This window comes from Peromyscus californicus, unplaced genomic scaffold (genome assembly GCF_007827085.1).
Source record: "Peromyscus californicus insignis strain IS unplaced genomic scaffold, ASM782708v3 Scaffold_4__1_contigs__length_199733344, whole genome shotgun sequence".
Lineage (NCBI taxonomy): Eukaryota > Metazoa > Chordata > Mammalia > Rodentia > Cricetidae > Peromyscus > Peromyscus californicus.
In genome coordinates, this window is record NW_026294562.1 from 188,172,499 (window position 1) to 188,191,152 (window position 18,654).

Sequence of the window (18,654 nt, forward strand, 5' to 3'; positions counted from 1 at the left end):
ACTATTATTCTGCCCCACCTCACCCTATGTTATGCTCATTACTCAGTTAAAAGTTTTTCTTATTTGTTAGTGGGAACAAGGCTTTCTCAGGGCTCATGTTGAGTCCCTCTGAAGATATGTGTTAGAGCCAGCCAGTGAGTTACCTAGGGTAGCTGAATAGGGCATGAGGCTGAGGAAAAAAACAGAGAAAGAAGAATAGATGGAGACAGGAATTTAGTGCCAGGCGGGATTCTGGTCGACACCCAGAGAGGGAGCTAACAGGGAAAGACCCTAGGAGGGACACATGGATGACCCTGTGAAGGAGAAGTGGATCAGATCTACATGAGTGAACTGGGTGTGGGGGGGTGGCAGAGGCCGAGGAGTGGGGGATGAGAACATAGGGAAATGGGAGGGTCAAGCTGGAACAGGGACAGAGTGGGAGGGCAGGGAGGAATATACCATGATAGATGAGGACATCATGGGAATAGGAAGAGGCAGGGTGCTGGGGAAGCTCTCAGGAATCCACAGGGTTGACCCCACCTTGTTCTGCTGGCAGTAGTCCAGATGGTGCCTGGACCAGTCTACACTAGTGACAAGCCTAGCATATTACCTAGCTGTCATCATAGAGCCTTTGTCCAGTGACTGATGGAGGCAGATACAGAGATCCACGGCCAGGCACCAGGCTGAGCTCTGGGAATCCAACTGATGAGAGAGAGGAGGGATACTGCAGGAGAGAGACGTTGAGATCATGATGGGAGGACGTGCAGAGATGACTGGCCACACTAGTGGAAGCCCATAAACTGAGGGCTGGTGGCTGTGGAGCCCCCATGGGACTGTACTAGGCCCTCTGGATATGGAAGATGGTTGTTTGGCTCAAACTGTTTGGGGGGCACCCAGGCAGGGGGATTGGGATCTGTCCCTGGTCTATGGGCAGGCTTCTGGAACCCAGAACCTGTGGTGTGACACCTTGCACAGCCTTGGTGCAGTGGGAAGGGGCTTGGACCTGCCTAGGCTCATTGTTCAGGACTCTGCTGACTCCCCATAGGAGACCTCAATTTGGGGGATGTAGGGATGTGGGGTGGTTTGGGAAAAAGAGCTGGGGGTAGGGGAAGCGGGGAGGGGATTTGTGGATAGTATGTGGAGTGAGCAGAATATTTCATAATAAAGAAAAGTGAAAGACAAAAAAGAATATTGCCAAGAGTTGGTTCTCTCCTTCCACCAAGTGTGTCTTGGTGCTCAAACCAAGTTTTCAGGCTTTGTAGCAAGTGCCTTTATCTCCAGTCTATCACTACTAAATTTTTATATTTATAATATTAGTGTACATTATCTACATGTGTTTCTATATCAGTATTCTGCTCAACTCTCTCATGCTGTTTAATTAAAGGGAATTAGAGTACTCAGGAGAGGAAATAGTCAATTACACCGTTTAATGTGTAATTAAAGAGAATTAAAATTAGTAAAAGAGGCCAAAACACTAGTTTGGTTATTTAAAAATCTAGGTTGAAAATCTGTACTCTCAAAAGTAACAAGGACAGCTTATTGCTGAGTTGTAATATATGTATTAAAATTTTCAATAGACAGAAATTTGCCTTCATTGGTCTTTGGGACTCTGGCAAGATAGTAAATGGTCAGGGAAGAGAGAAGATACACACCTCATGCCTTCTAGGAAACAAAGCAAGGAGAGGGGCAGAGGCCAGGATCCTAATGTTCTCTTCAAATATTCATCCTAAATGTCCCAAGTTTCCACTAATAGACTATACATTGTGAAGTTTTCACTATGTCCAAATAACACTGCAGGCTGTTTAGCACACGGTGCTTTGGATCATGAGAGTGGGAAAAAGGGGGGTTGTGGGGAGTGACTAGGAAGAGACCAGGGACAGGAAAGTGTGTTCAGGCTGTAAATAAATAAATAAGTAAATTTATTTTATTTTAAAAAAAAATAATTAAACAAATGATTTTTTGAAAAAATCATCCCAAGTTTATGCAAGAACTAGAGCTCTTCCTGAGTGTACACAATACTCTGGCATCAATTTCCGGCACATCATAATAAAATGAGGGTAAAATTGACCTTGCCTTGGCTGCACAAGACAGGTGCAGAAGCTGAAGAGACTGAGAAAGGAGGAATAACAGATGAAGAGCATATGTTTCCGCACCTCTCCCCTTTAATTTTGAAACACTGTGGCACATTTAAGACTACCATTAGCTGTTATCAATGGGAAAGGAATTAGATGAAGAGAGTTGGGAAACAATTATCCAACTATGGGAGGAATAACCAAAAATCTACTTTATAACAATGTAAAGTAAGAAATGTTCCATAGCACAACTAGGACAATATTCAGAATATATGGATGAAGCCAGTTGTATTTATGCATTGAGGAACACTTTTATGTACATATATATGTATATATACATAAATATGTATGTATAAATGTAAGTTGTGTGCCTGTCTTTATGTGTGCTGCAACAATAATTTAATAAAACCAGATTAAAAATTTGAGGACTATTGAGGGTGACCATGGGAAAGATGTGGGGGAGGAATAAGGAAAGGGAAATAATATTTACATTTCAAAAGTAAAAAAAATACTTTTAATTATCTAAATTTTTTTTAGGATAGTCCATATTTCTTCATTTTCCCATTGTATTTTCATACCATCATCATACAATCCATTTTTATTTCATTGTACTGTGTTCTAAAGATCTGCACTGCTCATTTTGACTTTATACTTTTCCCTTTGTTCCTACTTCATTGGATAGTCTCCCCAGAACTGACTATTTCCTCTGCTGAGTACTCTAAACTGGACCAATGTAAGAGCTTGAAAGTTAAGCAATCAATTGAAGATAACAAGAACAGTGTCAATAGGCTGTGATGTTTAGTAGTCTCTGGTCCTTAGGAAATACAACCCTATTGAAGACCACACCACATACTTGAGTCATGGAACATGGATAAATCACACTGGCCCCTTTAGTCTTACTGGATAGATTTCACAGAGCTAGAAGCAATCATTAATAGTACCAGATATGAACCCTGAGAGCTAAAAGAAAAACAATCCTGGTACAATTGTGTAAACAACATCATGGGAGTAACCAATCACTTGATGATTGAATTGTAGGTCCACATCACAGGATGGAACCCATAAAAGCACCTTTATTATGAACAAGAATATGTGGCTATAGAATTATATAGATTCCAGGGAAGAAGTTATTATCCTTATTTTACTAAATGAAAATAGTAATAAACTGCCCAAAATACTCCATTTTTTTATACTCAAAGTTTACTCTGTCCCTCCACCCTCATCAGAAAAGATTATTTTTTTCAGTCTATTGTGATTAACACACAGGCCCACAATCATTCAAGTTGCTGAGAATAAGATATTCTGTTGAGGAAGTGGTTGCCCACACCTTTAATCCCAGCATTCAGGAGGCAGAGCCATGTGGATCTCTGTGAGATCGAGTCCAGCCTGGTCTACAGAGCAAGTCCAGGACAGGAAACAAAGGTTCTGGACTGAATCTACCAAGTTGAACTCAATCCTCATGGGAGTCTTTGCCATGGAGGCAATGGGAATGGGAAGTGGGTTGGGGGGAAGGCGGGGGGTGGGAGGGAGGGGGGAGAACAGGGAATTCGTGGCTGAGATGCAAAATTAAATTAAATTATAAAATATAATTAAAAAACTACACAGAAAACATTTGTCTAAAAAAATGAAAAAACAAACAAGAAAAAGATACTCTGCAGGTCCAAGCTAAAAATTGCACACCCATATCACACCTTTCGCCCTCAATACTCAGGGATCATCATGGAAGAAGAGGCAGTAAGAGTGTAAGAACCAGAGGTGATAGATAATTCCAAGGAAGCATGTTTTGTCCAGACAGAACAAAGTACTTGCTCATATGAATCCACATCTTAGGACAATATGCAAAAAATCTGCACAAGATCAAGGTAGACAAAATTCAAGTCAAATGGAAGTGGTCAGGAAGTATCATTCCTACCTAAAAATGTTTTGGCTGCAGAAGGATTTGGGAAACAAAGTGTCACATTACACAAAAGATCTGACTTTTGAGTACCTACCAGTGCTCTCAAAGATGCAAAAACACTAGGTACACACCAGCATCCTAAAGTAATCTCAGTGTTTTCCCTTTTGTTTGTTTGCTTTGATATTTTTAATGAACACATGACACTGAGAGGAAATTGTGGTGAGGGTTAAAATTTTCTAAAGGAAATAATGTGGGCTGGGCTTGACTAAAACACATGTGCATATATGTAAGAGTAAAAGAATCATTTAAGTAGTAACCATTATAATTTTTTGAAAAACTACTAACTTTATTTGTGTTGGAAGGAATCAGAGAACACTGTAGCCAATGGAACATAGAAACTTCTGTAACTTTCTCATGAATCTGACCTCAAACTTTCTAGTACCTTCTGTACAACCTCAGTCAACCTTCAGGAATGATGAAAACTCAATGCCTCTTCTAAATACCTTACCTCTTCAGAGATATTCACAAAAACTCTTTAAGTATCGTTGTTAATTAGCAACTAGAATGTTTTTTTCTCCCCAAATTATTTGAGTTCCCAAAGCCAGTCTGTCATCCCCACTGTAGGTGAAATAAAAATTGCAGTTGTGAAGGGAGATGAGGTCACAGAATCATAGAACTATATCTCAGGCTTAGCTGTCACACAGCACTGCTTATTAATAGTTAGGATCTGCCTAATGAACCCACTACTCTGCAGAAGCCAAATGCCACCTGAGTATTTTGTAATTCAGTCTTAGCAGCAGAATCAGCACAGAAGAGAAGTCTGAGTAAGTGCCAATGTCTAGCAATGGGAATCTGGGGCAAAAATCCATCTGTGAAACAGATAGAAGTTGCAGCAGAATAATTCCATATCTAAGAAGTTAGTCAAAATTAGGCACACCTAACTTTGTGCTGGTCCCTGTCAGTACTTACTGTAATATAAATCTCTGACTGAGGGTGACTTTGGGTACCACCAGGGTAATGCAATCCATCTGTGAGAGTGCTGAAGGATTTTGGTAACAATAAAATGTGATAATTCATCTTCATCTACATGATGTGTAGACTATCTTTGCAGTGGGATTATTATAGTTGAATTTGTCATAGTTTTATGCCTATAGTAAACATTCTAATAGAAATGTAAAAATCAAACAGCCCTGAAAGACATAGCTTGTGAATTTGTTTCTGGACTAAAGGGTATTTTTATGCAACACCACATGAATAAGTCATAGAGTCAGGAACAGAGTCTGTATACAGGAACAGTGGTATAATGACAGGCTTAAAACCTGCATTTTAAACTTGGGAAAATAGCACTGAAGGAAATTTATGAGTTATATGTCAATAATATGAGCACTGGAAATTACAGTCAGGAACAAACCTGTCTTGGGTTATCTCCCCTGGTTGAATCATATTTTAATGGTAATATTTAATGTTACAAAGTGCTGACATGTCTTCCCTCACTGTTTTCTCCTTGTTGATATTAGAACAAATAAGTACCATGTGCCAGGCTAGGCCAGGACTCTACCCATCAGCTATGCTTGTATCCACACTCAGTTTATTTTTATTTCATATTGGTTGATGTCTCAGTTCTGACATTACTCATGTTCATTATTATCTCTCATGAAACCTTTCTATTTGAGTGGATTACAATATTTAATATAATGGATTTATCAATATAAGAATTAGTAAGCAAATACAAGATTTAAAGGAAACATTTTAGTATTTATTTTTCTGCTCAATTTTTTCAGCACACATTAGCCTCGTTTGTCACATTTACACAGAGTAATGATGTTAGTAACTAATCTCTACTTACCACTCTAGCCTTCCCCCCTCATTAGAAACAACGCAGATTTACAGTGGTATCATAAACATCAGGTTTCATCTTGTACTTGTGCAATCAAACTGGGAGTTAGGACAGCTATGACCACAGGTCACTGTTAGAGGACTGCATTTTATTAAAATCCCAAAAGCTTTTTGTCTATGAAACAAACATTTATTTCAAAATGAAAACTAATTTTTACAGAGATTTATTTACTCATCTACTTTTATTTTGTGTGTATGAATGTTTAGCCTGTACATATAAAAGTGCACTATGAGACTATAGTAACTGCAGAGGCCACAAGAGCTAGTCAGAATCCCCTGGACCTGAATTTGGAGCCAGTTGTGAGCCAGCATGTCAGTGCTGAGATTCAAGCTCAGGTCCACTGCAATACCATCAAGTGTTTTGGATGTCTGAGCTATCTGTCTACTCTGCCAGATAAAACTTCTTCCCACTCACAAAAAAAATATACAAAATATTGACAACGTGAAAGACATGTCATGTGTGTCACACAAACTACTTAAAAGACTGCAGTGTGTTTGAAAATATTTCTCATGGTTTTATAATCAGGAGCTCAGGTGACCGTGTTTCAGCCTTACTAGCCATGTTTTAGACCTTCCAGTATGCACTCTGACACAAACAGCTTTTTTCTGTTTCTATGTTCAGGTCTTATCAGTTGAAATAAAGCTACTTTTCACATCAGACAGTTATAATAAAACTCAAAGAATGTACTAAACCAACAGGCAAGCAGTGACTCATAAATTGTTACTGCTGTTGGTGATTTCTACACTTAATTAAGAAAAATTACACCTTTTTTTTCTTATAATGTTAAGGATGCATGAGGAGAGAGTAGATATGAAGCAGTAGAAAACAACCATTAAGTATAAGCTTTGATGCATAGAAATCAAGTGATCTAAGATTGCTAATGAACCTGGAGTCTTTATCAGTGCCCAGTACATAAAATTATAACATTAGGGAATTCTCTGTGTCTGAGCTGCCTGCACTGTGGAGTCTTCTGAACTAGGAAAGAAGGAGTCCTTTTAACCTGGCTGATGGGGTCACTGAAAAATGGGTCTGATGTGATCAATATGAGAGCTTTGGAAGCAGGGAAGTTGAGGAATACAATTTACCTCATCTCCTTTAGTGGAACTGTGCAATTATGATTCAATATAATATAAATAAATCACTGACTGGCTTTTATGCATGAACACCACCATAACTGATGGGAATGACAAAAGTCATAAAGCCAGCACAGCTGCTTGACAAAAATCTATTAAACCTGAGCCATGTGATGGCCCCTGTGTCACATTTGGTTTTGCTCTCCAGTTGCTGCATGCTTGGAGGACTTCTAATATTTGTACAATTTTGAATATTGGATTGATGGGAACTTCTTATGAATGTACCCTCTCACAGGAGTACTGCTACTAACCCTCCTTGGGAAAGTCCTGAGTGTTGACCCTCCTGCTGTTACAGATAAATCCTTATCAACTTGAAGATCTCCTTCCACCTTAGAAGTTGTGACACATGTAGAAAGGGCAGAGGTTTACTTATGAGGCTATGAGATATTCTTAAAATATCTGCCCCTGAACTTCCTCAGGAACAAGATAATCAAAATAAAGTAAACTTAAAGACGTCAACAAGATTCACTGTGTTAGAAGAGTTAGCCACAGATCAGATTACAAGACTCTTACTATATTACATTCAAGTGGTTATGTGACACATACAGCAAAAAGTTAGATTAGCTGAAGTAACCTGTGCCCTACACAGTCACTTATATTGATGGACAAAGAATGACATAAAAAGAATGAGGTGTCAGGACCTCCCTATCTTAGATAAGTTAACTCATGCAGGACCACTGTGGTGTCTAATGACCAAAGAACAAAAGAATGCTAGGATTAGGCATAAAAATAGATTCTACATGGATGCAAAATATAAACTTCATATTATTCAAGACTTTGAATATTGACTGAAACAGCTTTGGCATGAGGATTTTTCTTGGGCACTCTAACCATTAAGAGTAAATAATAGACTGCTTATAACGACACTCTGCCCAGACTGGCGTGGGGATTTTGTTTTGTCCTTCTGACCCTGCGGTCACAAAAGCTACCAGCCAGAGAACAGGCTGTCATATGCCTCTAAATTCTTAAAAATTTGTTATGGGTATGATGAGTAAAAATGGTTATAATACATAAATGTTGTTATTGATGATTAAAATTGAGGGAAAGTGATTATAAAAGTTAACTCGATTCTGTAATACTTCATCAATGATAACTAATTTTATGACCATAGATGTGCAAGAGAGAACAGTTGAACACATGTCCAGAACTAAAAATGTTATTATCTATGTTTTGGAATAATATGAACCTATTCATGGTTACTGAATTCTATGTAAGAAAAGGTAGCACTCTACCTGCTAGTCAGTCAGACTGCAAAAATCTCTTAACCATCATGCCCACCTCATCCTTCCCTCATCAACTCCTTTTTCCTCTCTGGGACATGGCTAACTCTGGGCTTGGCCCCTAAAAATGTGGTACTAGGGATATGTTATCATTTCTGGCTGAAATGTCAGTGAATATAAGGTACTGGAACATAATAGGTGATGATCAGGCATGGTTGAGAGTCCTGGATTCCAGAAATGCACTATTGTTGTCCAGTTCACTGAGTGGAATAGGACTGTGTTCACTATTAATGGAGCAAGAAAATCTGTGGAACCTCAGCCCTGGTATTTGTTTTTAGGTTTGTGTTAATCCAGACCATGAGATATGATCAGGTAAGAAAGGCTGCAGGATTTGAATTGTACAGGGTGATATACATTCAATAAAATAAAAATTTTTAAAAGTTATATTTGCCATTATACATTTAACTCTTCACAAATAAAGTGAAGTGAATATTTACAAGTGAGAATATTGGATTTCTGTGAACATTATCTGTGTAAGTGCAACACAATTTTGTGTGCTGATGCTCTTGCTGTGAAGACAAGCACGCATTTCAGAATAGAGCTGAGGGACCTCACAGATCTGAACACAGAAGTGCTCTCACACTATGGTGGATGGTGGTCACTGTTTCTTTTCTTTAAAATTTCTTCTTAGTTCACTACACTCAATGCAGGTGAATACACAAATACTCAATTCTCAAGTAGCTGGTGTAGATAGGTCATTGTCATTCCAGAAGTCCCAAAGGCCACAACAACACTTAGGATGAACATCACATCAATAATTTAAAACTTTTCCAACCTCACAGATGTGGCAGGATTGGTCCACTAGCATCATCTTCCTGGGAATTTGCCTGTCCTCTTAGTAAGGACAATTCCAGGTAGGTAGAACTTTAAACATCTTCCAGGGTTGCTGCTCTTTCACCTCTTCCCTGATGGACAGGGTATAGCCTAATGATGTTATATTTCCTATGTATATATTGTTGTTTATGAAGTAGCAAAAGCATGAATTAAAAAACGTGTTTTTTATAGTACACTGAGGAATAATTCAGTGAACTCATACCACTGTTAGTATCAGAAATCACAAACATTGGATGATGTTTGATGTAATCATGGTTGGGAACCATGATTTTCTGAGTTCAATGTACAGACATCAGGTATATACAATGAGCAACTTTATTTAAAAATCACTTCTCTTCTTTTTTCCTTCCTTCCTTCCTTACTTCTTCCTTTCCTTTCCTTCTTTTCTTTCTTCTTTCCTTCCTTCCATTCTTCCTTCTTTTCTTCCTTCCTTCCCTCCCTCCTTCCTTTCTTTCTTTACAGGTCCTACCTCAACTAATGAAACAAGAATCATATCACACATCTAATGGGAATTTTAAAGTGAAGCACAACTTGGATAAAGGTAGAGAGAACAAATATTATTCTGTAATATGACAAAAATTACCTTTAAGCTATTAATTAAAAGAGATCTCTTGACTGATGAAGGGAAGACACTTTTTGGTAAGTACTTCAGTGGTCCGACCACATTGTAATTGTGCAGGGCTTTGTAAATGGAGTCCTCCATTAACAACTATTGTACATTTTCATGTTTGTCTCGGTCCATATAATTTTGGGATCTATTATTGTCTTCTTCAGTACAGGCATGTGGAATTCTGTTTGAAAAATGATATAAAATGGTTTATAATTAGAAAAATGCTTAAGAGTAACTCTTCAGAATGCCAGCATAAAGACAAACTACCAATGTGGAATTAATTGTGTATTATACAGTAATATTTGCTAGAGCAAGATCAGTTTCAAGGCAGATATTTTAATTACTATTTGTTTTAGAGAACTCTGATTTTGAGACATGGCAATTAACACTATTCTCATTTGTCACATGGCTGTCATCCAGATCCTCAGGGTGTATTGTTGGAATTGGTGGTACTAGAGAGTGCCTGTCAATTATACAAAGCCATGCTCATCACCATGATTTGATGCTGAGTATGTCGACTTAACTGCTTTTGCTTACACTTACAGTCATGTTTTCTTTTGACCAAGGATGACTTTTCTCACTCCTGTGGTATCTTGTAAGCTTTCTTTTCTTCAGTCATCAGAAATAGAACATTTTAAAAAATATTTCTCTAACTTCTGGGCAATTTCACCATCATACAAACCTGATTCCTGTGGGTCACTTATGATGGAGTAGAGGCAGCTTCTTTCATCACTCTTGATTCCCTTCCTCCATCTTCTCCATAGTAACTGCTGCCCCTAGAGAATCTGGAAACTTCCTTTTCCTTTTCCTGTAACCTACCCCCTTTTGTAAAAGATGCACTGTGTCCTCATGTGTCCATTCCCAAATGCCTCACCTCAGCCTCAACCAGCAGCTTCTCTTGATTTCCTTTGTAGTTTCTAGATCTTTCAGTTCACTATCTTTGTAGCACTCCTGGTACTGTGTTTGCATATTACTTCTCCTTCTCCTTTGAGTTGCTTGGCCACCTGCAGATGATTCTGGACAAAGTGGATCTCCTGAATGTCTGATGCCAAATGATGCACAACTTCTTTTCTTTAGTGTGCCATGAGCCTTGGAGTGGTCCTCCTTCACTGCAAAATCTCCATACACTTCCTTCCTGCTCTGGAACCATCAATGTCAAAATTGATCATGCTCTTTTTTATTTCCTCTCTCCTTGGTGACCTCAGTGCATACCCACCCACCTGATCAGTCAGCCATCAGCAGCAATGTTATGGAATCCAGTCAGATCAGAACTGTCATGTAAAAGTCTGTTTTGTGAGTATGCATTAATTGATCATAGGTTGCCACTAGGCATTCTTGGTGGTCAACAAGTTGAAACTCCCATGAAACTCCACGATTAGATGATGTCAAAGTAAGTTTAGTTGTGTGGTTACTCTTGAAAGCATGATTAATAAGGCCCAGTTAGATTCCCCTTCCATGAAAGCATGTGTATTGATGTCCTTTCTTAGGCAGCCAAGTGGAGACTTCATGGGTGTAGCCTCTCTGACATTTTCAGTAGTTGCAGTTTCACAGCAGATATCTGTTCCTCTGGGTTTTTCAAACTTCCTACCTCCTCTAACACAATGTTTGTTGAGTCTACAGTGCAGGACTTGTACAGTAGATAGCTCAATTGGCACTTGGCACAACAGCATCATTGTTTCCTGGTTGGTGTTAAGTTTTTTTTTTGTTTTGTTTTGTTTGGTTTTTTTGTTTGCTTTTTTTTTTTTGTAAAGTTTCCTTTTTCGAGGAGAATCTGCTTTGGGGAGGGGTGAGAGCTACAGCAAGGATAGATTGCTGAGAATGGAAGAAAATAGTCTTGTCCAAGGAGGAATCCCCTAATTTGTTATCCAGTACCAATGTGAGAACCATGAAATGAGGTAAATACAAGTAACATTATATAGACACACATGCCCACACACACACACACACACACACACACACACACACACACACACACACACACACACACAAACACACACACACAGACAAACATGTACTAATGTGACAACAATTAAAGAAAAAGGTCTGAAGTCCTGAATTTGAGAGGAAGTTTATGTGTTGGTACTAGGAAGGGGTTGGAGGAAAGAAAAAGTGGTAAAACTACAAGTTAGTTTCCAAAAACTAAAGACATGGATCTATCGCCTATAAAAGTATATATATTTATATCACAAATTAAACTGTAATCTTATAATGTACTTCTCAGATGGTGGCACATGCCTTTAATCCCAGCACTTGGGAGGCAGAGGCAGGCAGATATCTGTGAGTTCGAGGCCAGCCTGGTCTCCAAAGCGAGTGCCAGTAAAGGCGCAGCAAAGCTACACAGAGAAACCCTATCTCAAAAAACCAAAAAAAAAAAAAATTTAAAATGAATAAAGTATTGTAAAAATAAAAGAAGAGTGTGAATACTGGTGTGTAGAGTTACATTATCTCAACTTAAGCAGATGTAAACCCTTTTCAAACTTTTGTCGTGGGACATTCACAGACATTGCCATGGCATATGATCTCTAGTTCACCCAAATGCACACACAAATTTAGCAATATTAATATTTCCTTCATTATTTTAAAATGTTGATTATTATGTTTGGCTTTTTTTTATTTTTTATACTTCATTTGTTTAAAAAGCAACAAGTTTTCTTAAGGCATTTTCTTACTTCCTGCTTTAAATTGGCCCAAAAGTCTCTCCTTCTACCATTCCACAGTTCTCCTCCAAGTTTATACTGTCCCATTTCCATTATTCTTTCTATCACTTCCAAAATACATGTATTATTTTCTCTCTGCAACCCACTCTGAAACCCTCTAATGGGCTCCTTTCAAGTTTTTTGGTCTCTACACATTCTCACTTTTACATAAGCACACATTTCTAAATATTACAAACTATGAAATTACACTTGGCACAGTGATACCTGTCTTTATGAACCTGGATTACATCATCTAATAGAGTTGTTTCTGTTTCTTCTGTAACCATATCCTAGGGTGTTCCACAATTCCAGTGAATGGGAAGTGGAAACTATAAATACCTGATAGTTCCTTAAGGTCTCAGCTCCTTTCCCCACTCTGCTTAAACTACTTTAGATCCCAAGTTCCACTGCGGTTCTTTCCCAGTTCTAGCTGGCTGTCTCTGCATGATTGTTGAGTGTGAAAAGGCAACAGTGCCCATCCTGGGGATGCTTGGTTCAGCCTGGCACTAATTCACAAATGCACTGCCTGCTTCTGCAGAGGACCTTATCTGATTAGAGAAGTTTTAACAGACACCTCTATTACCGGAACAGAGTGTAGTGTCCTGAGTTTCCTCCAACTGCACTGATGGGCTGTCTAATAGTCTGCTTTCCTTCCTCTCATTTCCACTCTATACTTTGGAGATGTGCATGATTATCCCAGACACAGTTTCAATAGAAACATTAATCATTACCACCAAGCTATCATTTATCAGATATTATTTTTATCTGTGACCCTTTTCCTGGCGTATTTTCTCTATTTTTGTTTTTTTATACATTGTGTGAGATTTCATAAAATTAGCTGCCCCACCTCTCCATGAGCCCTGACCAGATGTGCAAATAACTAGCTCTTAAATAATTTTGATTTAAGTTTTCACTTGAACCCATATTCCAATCATGGTATGTACTCACTCATAGGAGGATACTAGATGTAAAACAAAGATGACTAGACTGCTACTCACAACTCCAGGGAGGCTACCTAGAAAACAGAACCCCAAGAAAGACACAGGGATCATCCAATGACAGAGAAATGGATGAGATCTACCTGAACAACATGGATGTGAGTGGGATTAAGGAAGGGCAAGGGTCGAGGGAAAGAGAGCTCAGGGGAGCGGGGGATCCCAGCTGTATCAACAACAGAGAGGGAGAACAAGGAATAAAAGACCATGATAAATGAAGACCACATGAGAATAGGAAGAAACAAAATGAAAGAGAGGTCCACAGAAATTCACAAAGATACCCCCACATTAGACTACTGGCAATGGTCGAGAGACAGCATGAACTGACCTACTGTGATGATAGGATGGCCAAACATCCTAATTGTCGTGCTAGAAACCCCATCCAATGACTGAGGGAAGCAGATGCAGAGATCCACAGCCAGGCCCCAGGTGGAGCTCTGGGAGTCCAACTGGTAAGAAAGAAGAGGGTTTGTATGAGAGAGAACTGTTGAGACCAAGGTTCGAAAAAGTACAAGGACAAATATCCAAACGAAAGGAAACACATGAACTATGAACCAATAGCTGAGGAGCCCCCAACTGGATCAGGCCCTCTGGAAAAATAAGACATTTGATTAGCTTGATCTGCTTGTGAGTCATCCAGACAGTGGAACCGGGTCCTGCCCTCAGTGCATGAACTGGCTGTTTGGAACCTGGGGCTTATACAGGGACACTTGGCTCAGCCTGGGAGGAGGGGACTGGACCTGCCTGGACTGAATCTACCAGGTTGAACTCAATCCTCAGAGGAGTCTTTGCCCTGGAGAAGATGGGAATGGGGTTGGGCTGGGGGGAAGTTGAGGGGGAAAAAGGGAATCCGTGGCTGTTATATAAAATTAAATTTAATAAATAAATTTAAAAAGTATTTTGATATAAATCTTCACTTGAAATCTCATTCCTATGTTTTACACTCTTAAGATTTTTTTCTTATGTAAAATAATTGCGGGTTTGAGACCCAAGACCATTCAGGAACATGAAAGTTTAAATTGAGAGTCAGCATTAAGCTACTGCTTGAAGAGAACCACTTCTCACAAAGATACCTCATATACAATTTTCAGTGATCTTTAAAAAGCAAAGAACCCAGAAAAGCTATATCCTCACTGGCAATTGGGAGGGAGAAGTAAAGTTAACTAGCAGTTTAACATACTAAAAACACATACAGTTACCTGCACATTCTGACCCCCTATTTTTAGAAAAGGGTTGGCTACTTTCCCAAGAGAACATGCATGAAGGTTGTAGGAAAGGGAAGGTCACTTTTGGGTTAAATCAAAAATGCCTCCACCTTATACGAGATGGAGGAATCTTTATTCTGTCACAAGAACAAACATATATTCCAAGTGGTATTATAAATTTTTCATTACTTTTGTTTTAATTTTAGTGAAGCTATACAAAATGAATCAATATACTTAAATTATGTAGTTTTTATTGAATTTGTATTCTTTTAAATAATGATTAGCAAATATCAGTATTTTCCAGAATAATGTTTGTTTTTATGGGAATTAACTTTTCTTTGTTTCTCACAGGCCAAAATCATATTGTCCTGAATGTTGGATTTTCTATGAAAACTGAAGTTCCTTCTTCCATTAATATGTGCATTCTGAGGTATTGAGCTAACTTATAGTGGCATACACAGAAAGTGATGACTTCTATCAAAATTTTGGGATGAGATCTTTTTATGTACTCTAGGCTGGCCTTGAATTCTTCACTTCAAATGACCCTCTGCTTAAGCTAATTGAAAGTTCCATGGTTTAAAAAGGTCCTCTTTTTACCACAAGCTATGAGGATTTGTTGTTATTCATTTGACCAGAAATAGCTGAGACATTAACTAAAGAGAGTTGTGAATCACAGAATGGACTTCTGGATTCTGGCAATCAGAATTATTTTCTTATCACAAACTATAATTGGAATTCTGGGAAATGTTTCTCTTATGTTCTGCTATCTAGTCCTTTACTACAGAGAACACATATTAAAGCCCATAGATTTGATTCTTGTACACCTAATGACAGCCAATGCCATAATCATACTCTCTTTAGGAGTTCCCCACACAATGGCAGCATTTGGTTTGATGCAGTTCTTGAATGATTTGGGGTGCAGGATCCTATTATACATTCAAACAGTTGGCCGGAGTGTGTCCATTGGCACCACCTGCCTCTTGAGTGTCTTCCAGGTCATAACCATCAGACCCAGGGAATTCTGTTGGAAAGATCATAAATTCAAAGCTGAAAATTATATTGGTTGCTCTATTTTCCTCCTCTGGGGCTTCTACATGTTAATAAATTTAATTTTCTTTGTGTACCCATTTATCAAACTTAGCAGCAAAAACATGACAAGAAAAAGAGATTTTGGATACTGCTCTATTGTAGGGGGGGATGAAATCAATGACTCACTCTATACAGCATTGCTGGTGTGTCCTGAAGTCTTTTTTTCTGTGTGCATTGCCTTGTCTAGTGGCTCCATGATTGTCACTCTGTATAAACACAAGAAGAGGGTTCAACACATCCGAAGGTCTCATGGTTACAGTCGAACCTCACCTGAGTCCAGAGCCACCCAGAACATCCTGGTCTTAGTTTCTGCCTTTCTGGCATTTTATAGTCTCTCCTCAATCTTGAGAGGCTGCATCTCTCTTTTGCGTAATCACAGTTGGTGGCTGGTGAGCATCACTCCCCTCACCTCTCTGTGTTTTCCATCTTTTGGACCCTTTGTTCTCATGAATCGTTGCTCCATTTTCTACAAGCTTACCTTGATATGGATTAGGAATAAAAATAATTTAATGTTATAAGAAGTACAATAATGATGATATCTGCAGGAGATCCAGGTTTTTATTTACACAACACCCTCAGAGCTCAATACAGAAAATGAAATAGGTAGCACCTTGTCTTTCTAAGCTTAACCAAAATGAATATGCAAGTTTTGTCAGCTGGTTGAATTAGGAGCCTCCATGAGAGTTACAGCTACTAGATTATTCCCATTGCCCATCTGACATGCACTAGGCAAAGAAGAAATAAAACCAATCATACTGCACTTGGGGCTTTCATCCTGTCAGGGCACCTTGACTGTTCAGTGATTTCACAGAAAACTGGGTAGACCCATACTCTAACTGCAAGAAAGATAGAAACCAGGATTGGACATAAACTTGTGCTTCTAGAGACCCTGGTCCATCTCAACTACTTCCTCCTACACTAATATCAGAAAAATTTTTTAGCCTTTTATTCTCTGAAAGACTGCTTGCACCTGTTCTGCAGAAATATCTGTTCAGTTCTTCTGAACATTCAAAGAATTTGGAAGATGCCTTTCCTTGTTTGTTTGTTCTTCACGGATTAGAGTAGTATTTGTGGCACTTCTTAAAATACCTTCAAAATTCTGCTATGGGTCTATGCAAATAGAAGATCATTCGAGCTGAAGCATTTTTTTAAAATTACTGCTTCAATCATTTTCATAAATTGGGTTGCTGTAGCTTTGCTAGTTTATGTTCAGGTTCTCTGTTCTGTTCCCCAGGTTTGACTGTTTGGTTTTATGCCTGTGCCAAGCCGTCATTTTCACATTGGCTCTGTAGTGAAATTTGATGTCACATTTTGTGATTTTCCAGCTTGTTTTTACTCCGTATGTTTGCCTTAGCTATTTAAAGTGTTTTGTGACTTCATAAAAATTGTGTTAGCTTATTTTCTATATGTGTATTATGTCTTCAGAACTTTGATTGGAATTATCTTAAAATAATAGGTGAACATATTTTTTGGAAAAATTCCTGTTATTGAAAACAGATTATTTTTTGTTACATATTATTTGTGATTATGGTTTCCTTTCCTTATGCTTTTAACAGTTTTCCTCACTTCCCCTCCCATCTGGACCCACTTCTGTTCTTTCTATCATTAGAAAAAAAAAACAGGCTTCTAAGGCATAATAATAAAATAAAATGAGATAAAATCAACCTAACATATTGCAGTTGGAGAAGACAAACAAACAGAAGGAAAAGAGCCAAAGAAGAGGGGTAAGAGTCAGAGACCCACTTGTTCCAATACTTAGGAATCCTACAAAAACACAAAACTGAAATTTACAAAATATACTCAGATATCTGTTTCAGACCCATGCAATTCATGTGCATTCCCTCCAAGTCTCTGTGAGTTCATATCAGCTATTTTCTTGGTGTGAACTATTTCCTATGGCTCTTCTACTTTTTCCACTTCCTCTTTTGTAGGGTTCCATGAGCCCTGAGAGAAGGCATTTGCTAGAGACCTCCGATTTAGGGCTGTAAGTTCCAAGGTCTCTCTCTACATAATAACTGACTGTGGGTATTTGATTCCTTTTTCTGCAGAAGAAAGTTTGTGTGATAAAGATTGAGCAAGGCACTGGACATCAATTATAGCAGAATTCCATAAGGTATAATTTTATTGCTCCTTCTCTTTAAAGCAATATTGCTAGATTTTACCCCAAATTCCAGGGCTATTTTGTCTCTGGTCCTTAGCATCCAAATAAATGTTGTGTATGGGTTCTGTCTTTTAGAATTGGCCTTAAGTTAAATCTGATATTAGTTAATTACACCCCAAGTTTTGTGCCACCTTGGCCCTAGCATATTTTGTAGATAAAACATTATTGTGTATTAAAGAGTTTTGTGGCTGACTTGGTGATTTTCTTTCTCTTTTGGTAGCCTTCTGTGTTTCTTTCTCTACCAAAGACACTAGATCATGAAGGTGAAGGCTCTGTTTAAGCACTAGCTCAACTTCTCCATATTCAAGGTGATGTGTATGTGTTCTCTTCATAAGTGGAGCCTTACCATAATCTTGTGGAGAAAAACCTATATACTTGGCAAAATCCTGGTTTGTTTAGGGATTCTTGTGGAATGCCTTTGGCCACCAACTTCAATATATATATATATATATATATATATATATATATATTCCTCAAATGGCCCTTAATATTAACTGATTTTCCCTGTATTCCCTCCATTATTAGACTCATCTTTCTCTATCCAAACTTGATCCTCATATCCCATATTCCTATCAATTCTTAATGATGTTTTATGTTTCTATTTCCTGTTGAGGGCTGTCTTTACCCTGTGGTCAATTAGGCTATACCATACCTAAACTCTGTGTATTTATGGATTGTACCCTTTATTTCACTGGCTTAAAAAGTAATATCCTCTGCTGTGGGATGGTCTGTATGTCAAATGTGTTGCTGATTGGTCAATAAATAAATCACTGATTGACCCTTGGCCAGGCAGGAAGTATAGGCGG

The 18,654-nt window shown here is 38.4% G+C and overlaps 1 protein-coding gene across 1 annotated transcript; it reads left to right on the forward strand.

Annotated features, from left to right (window-relative positions):
* Positions 1–15,266: 15,266 nt before the first annotated feature.
* LOC128124224 (vomeronasal type-1 receptor 2-like) lies at positions 15,267–16,205 on the forward strand. The gene has a single exon (XM_052760404.1). It carries the CDS (start codon positions 15,276–15,278, stop codon positions 16,203–16,205), a length of 930 nt encoding a protein of 309 aa, XP_052616364.1. The 5' UTR covers positions 15,267–15,275.
* Positions 16,206–18,654: the final 2,449 nt, after the last annotated feature.

What these genes read in the sequence shown, in the direction of transcription:
- LOC128124224 (XM_052760404.1), top strand. Translation starts at nt 15,276, where the DNA reads ATGGACTTCTGGATTCTGGCAATCAGAATTATTTTCTTATCACAAACT.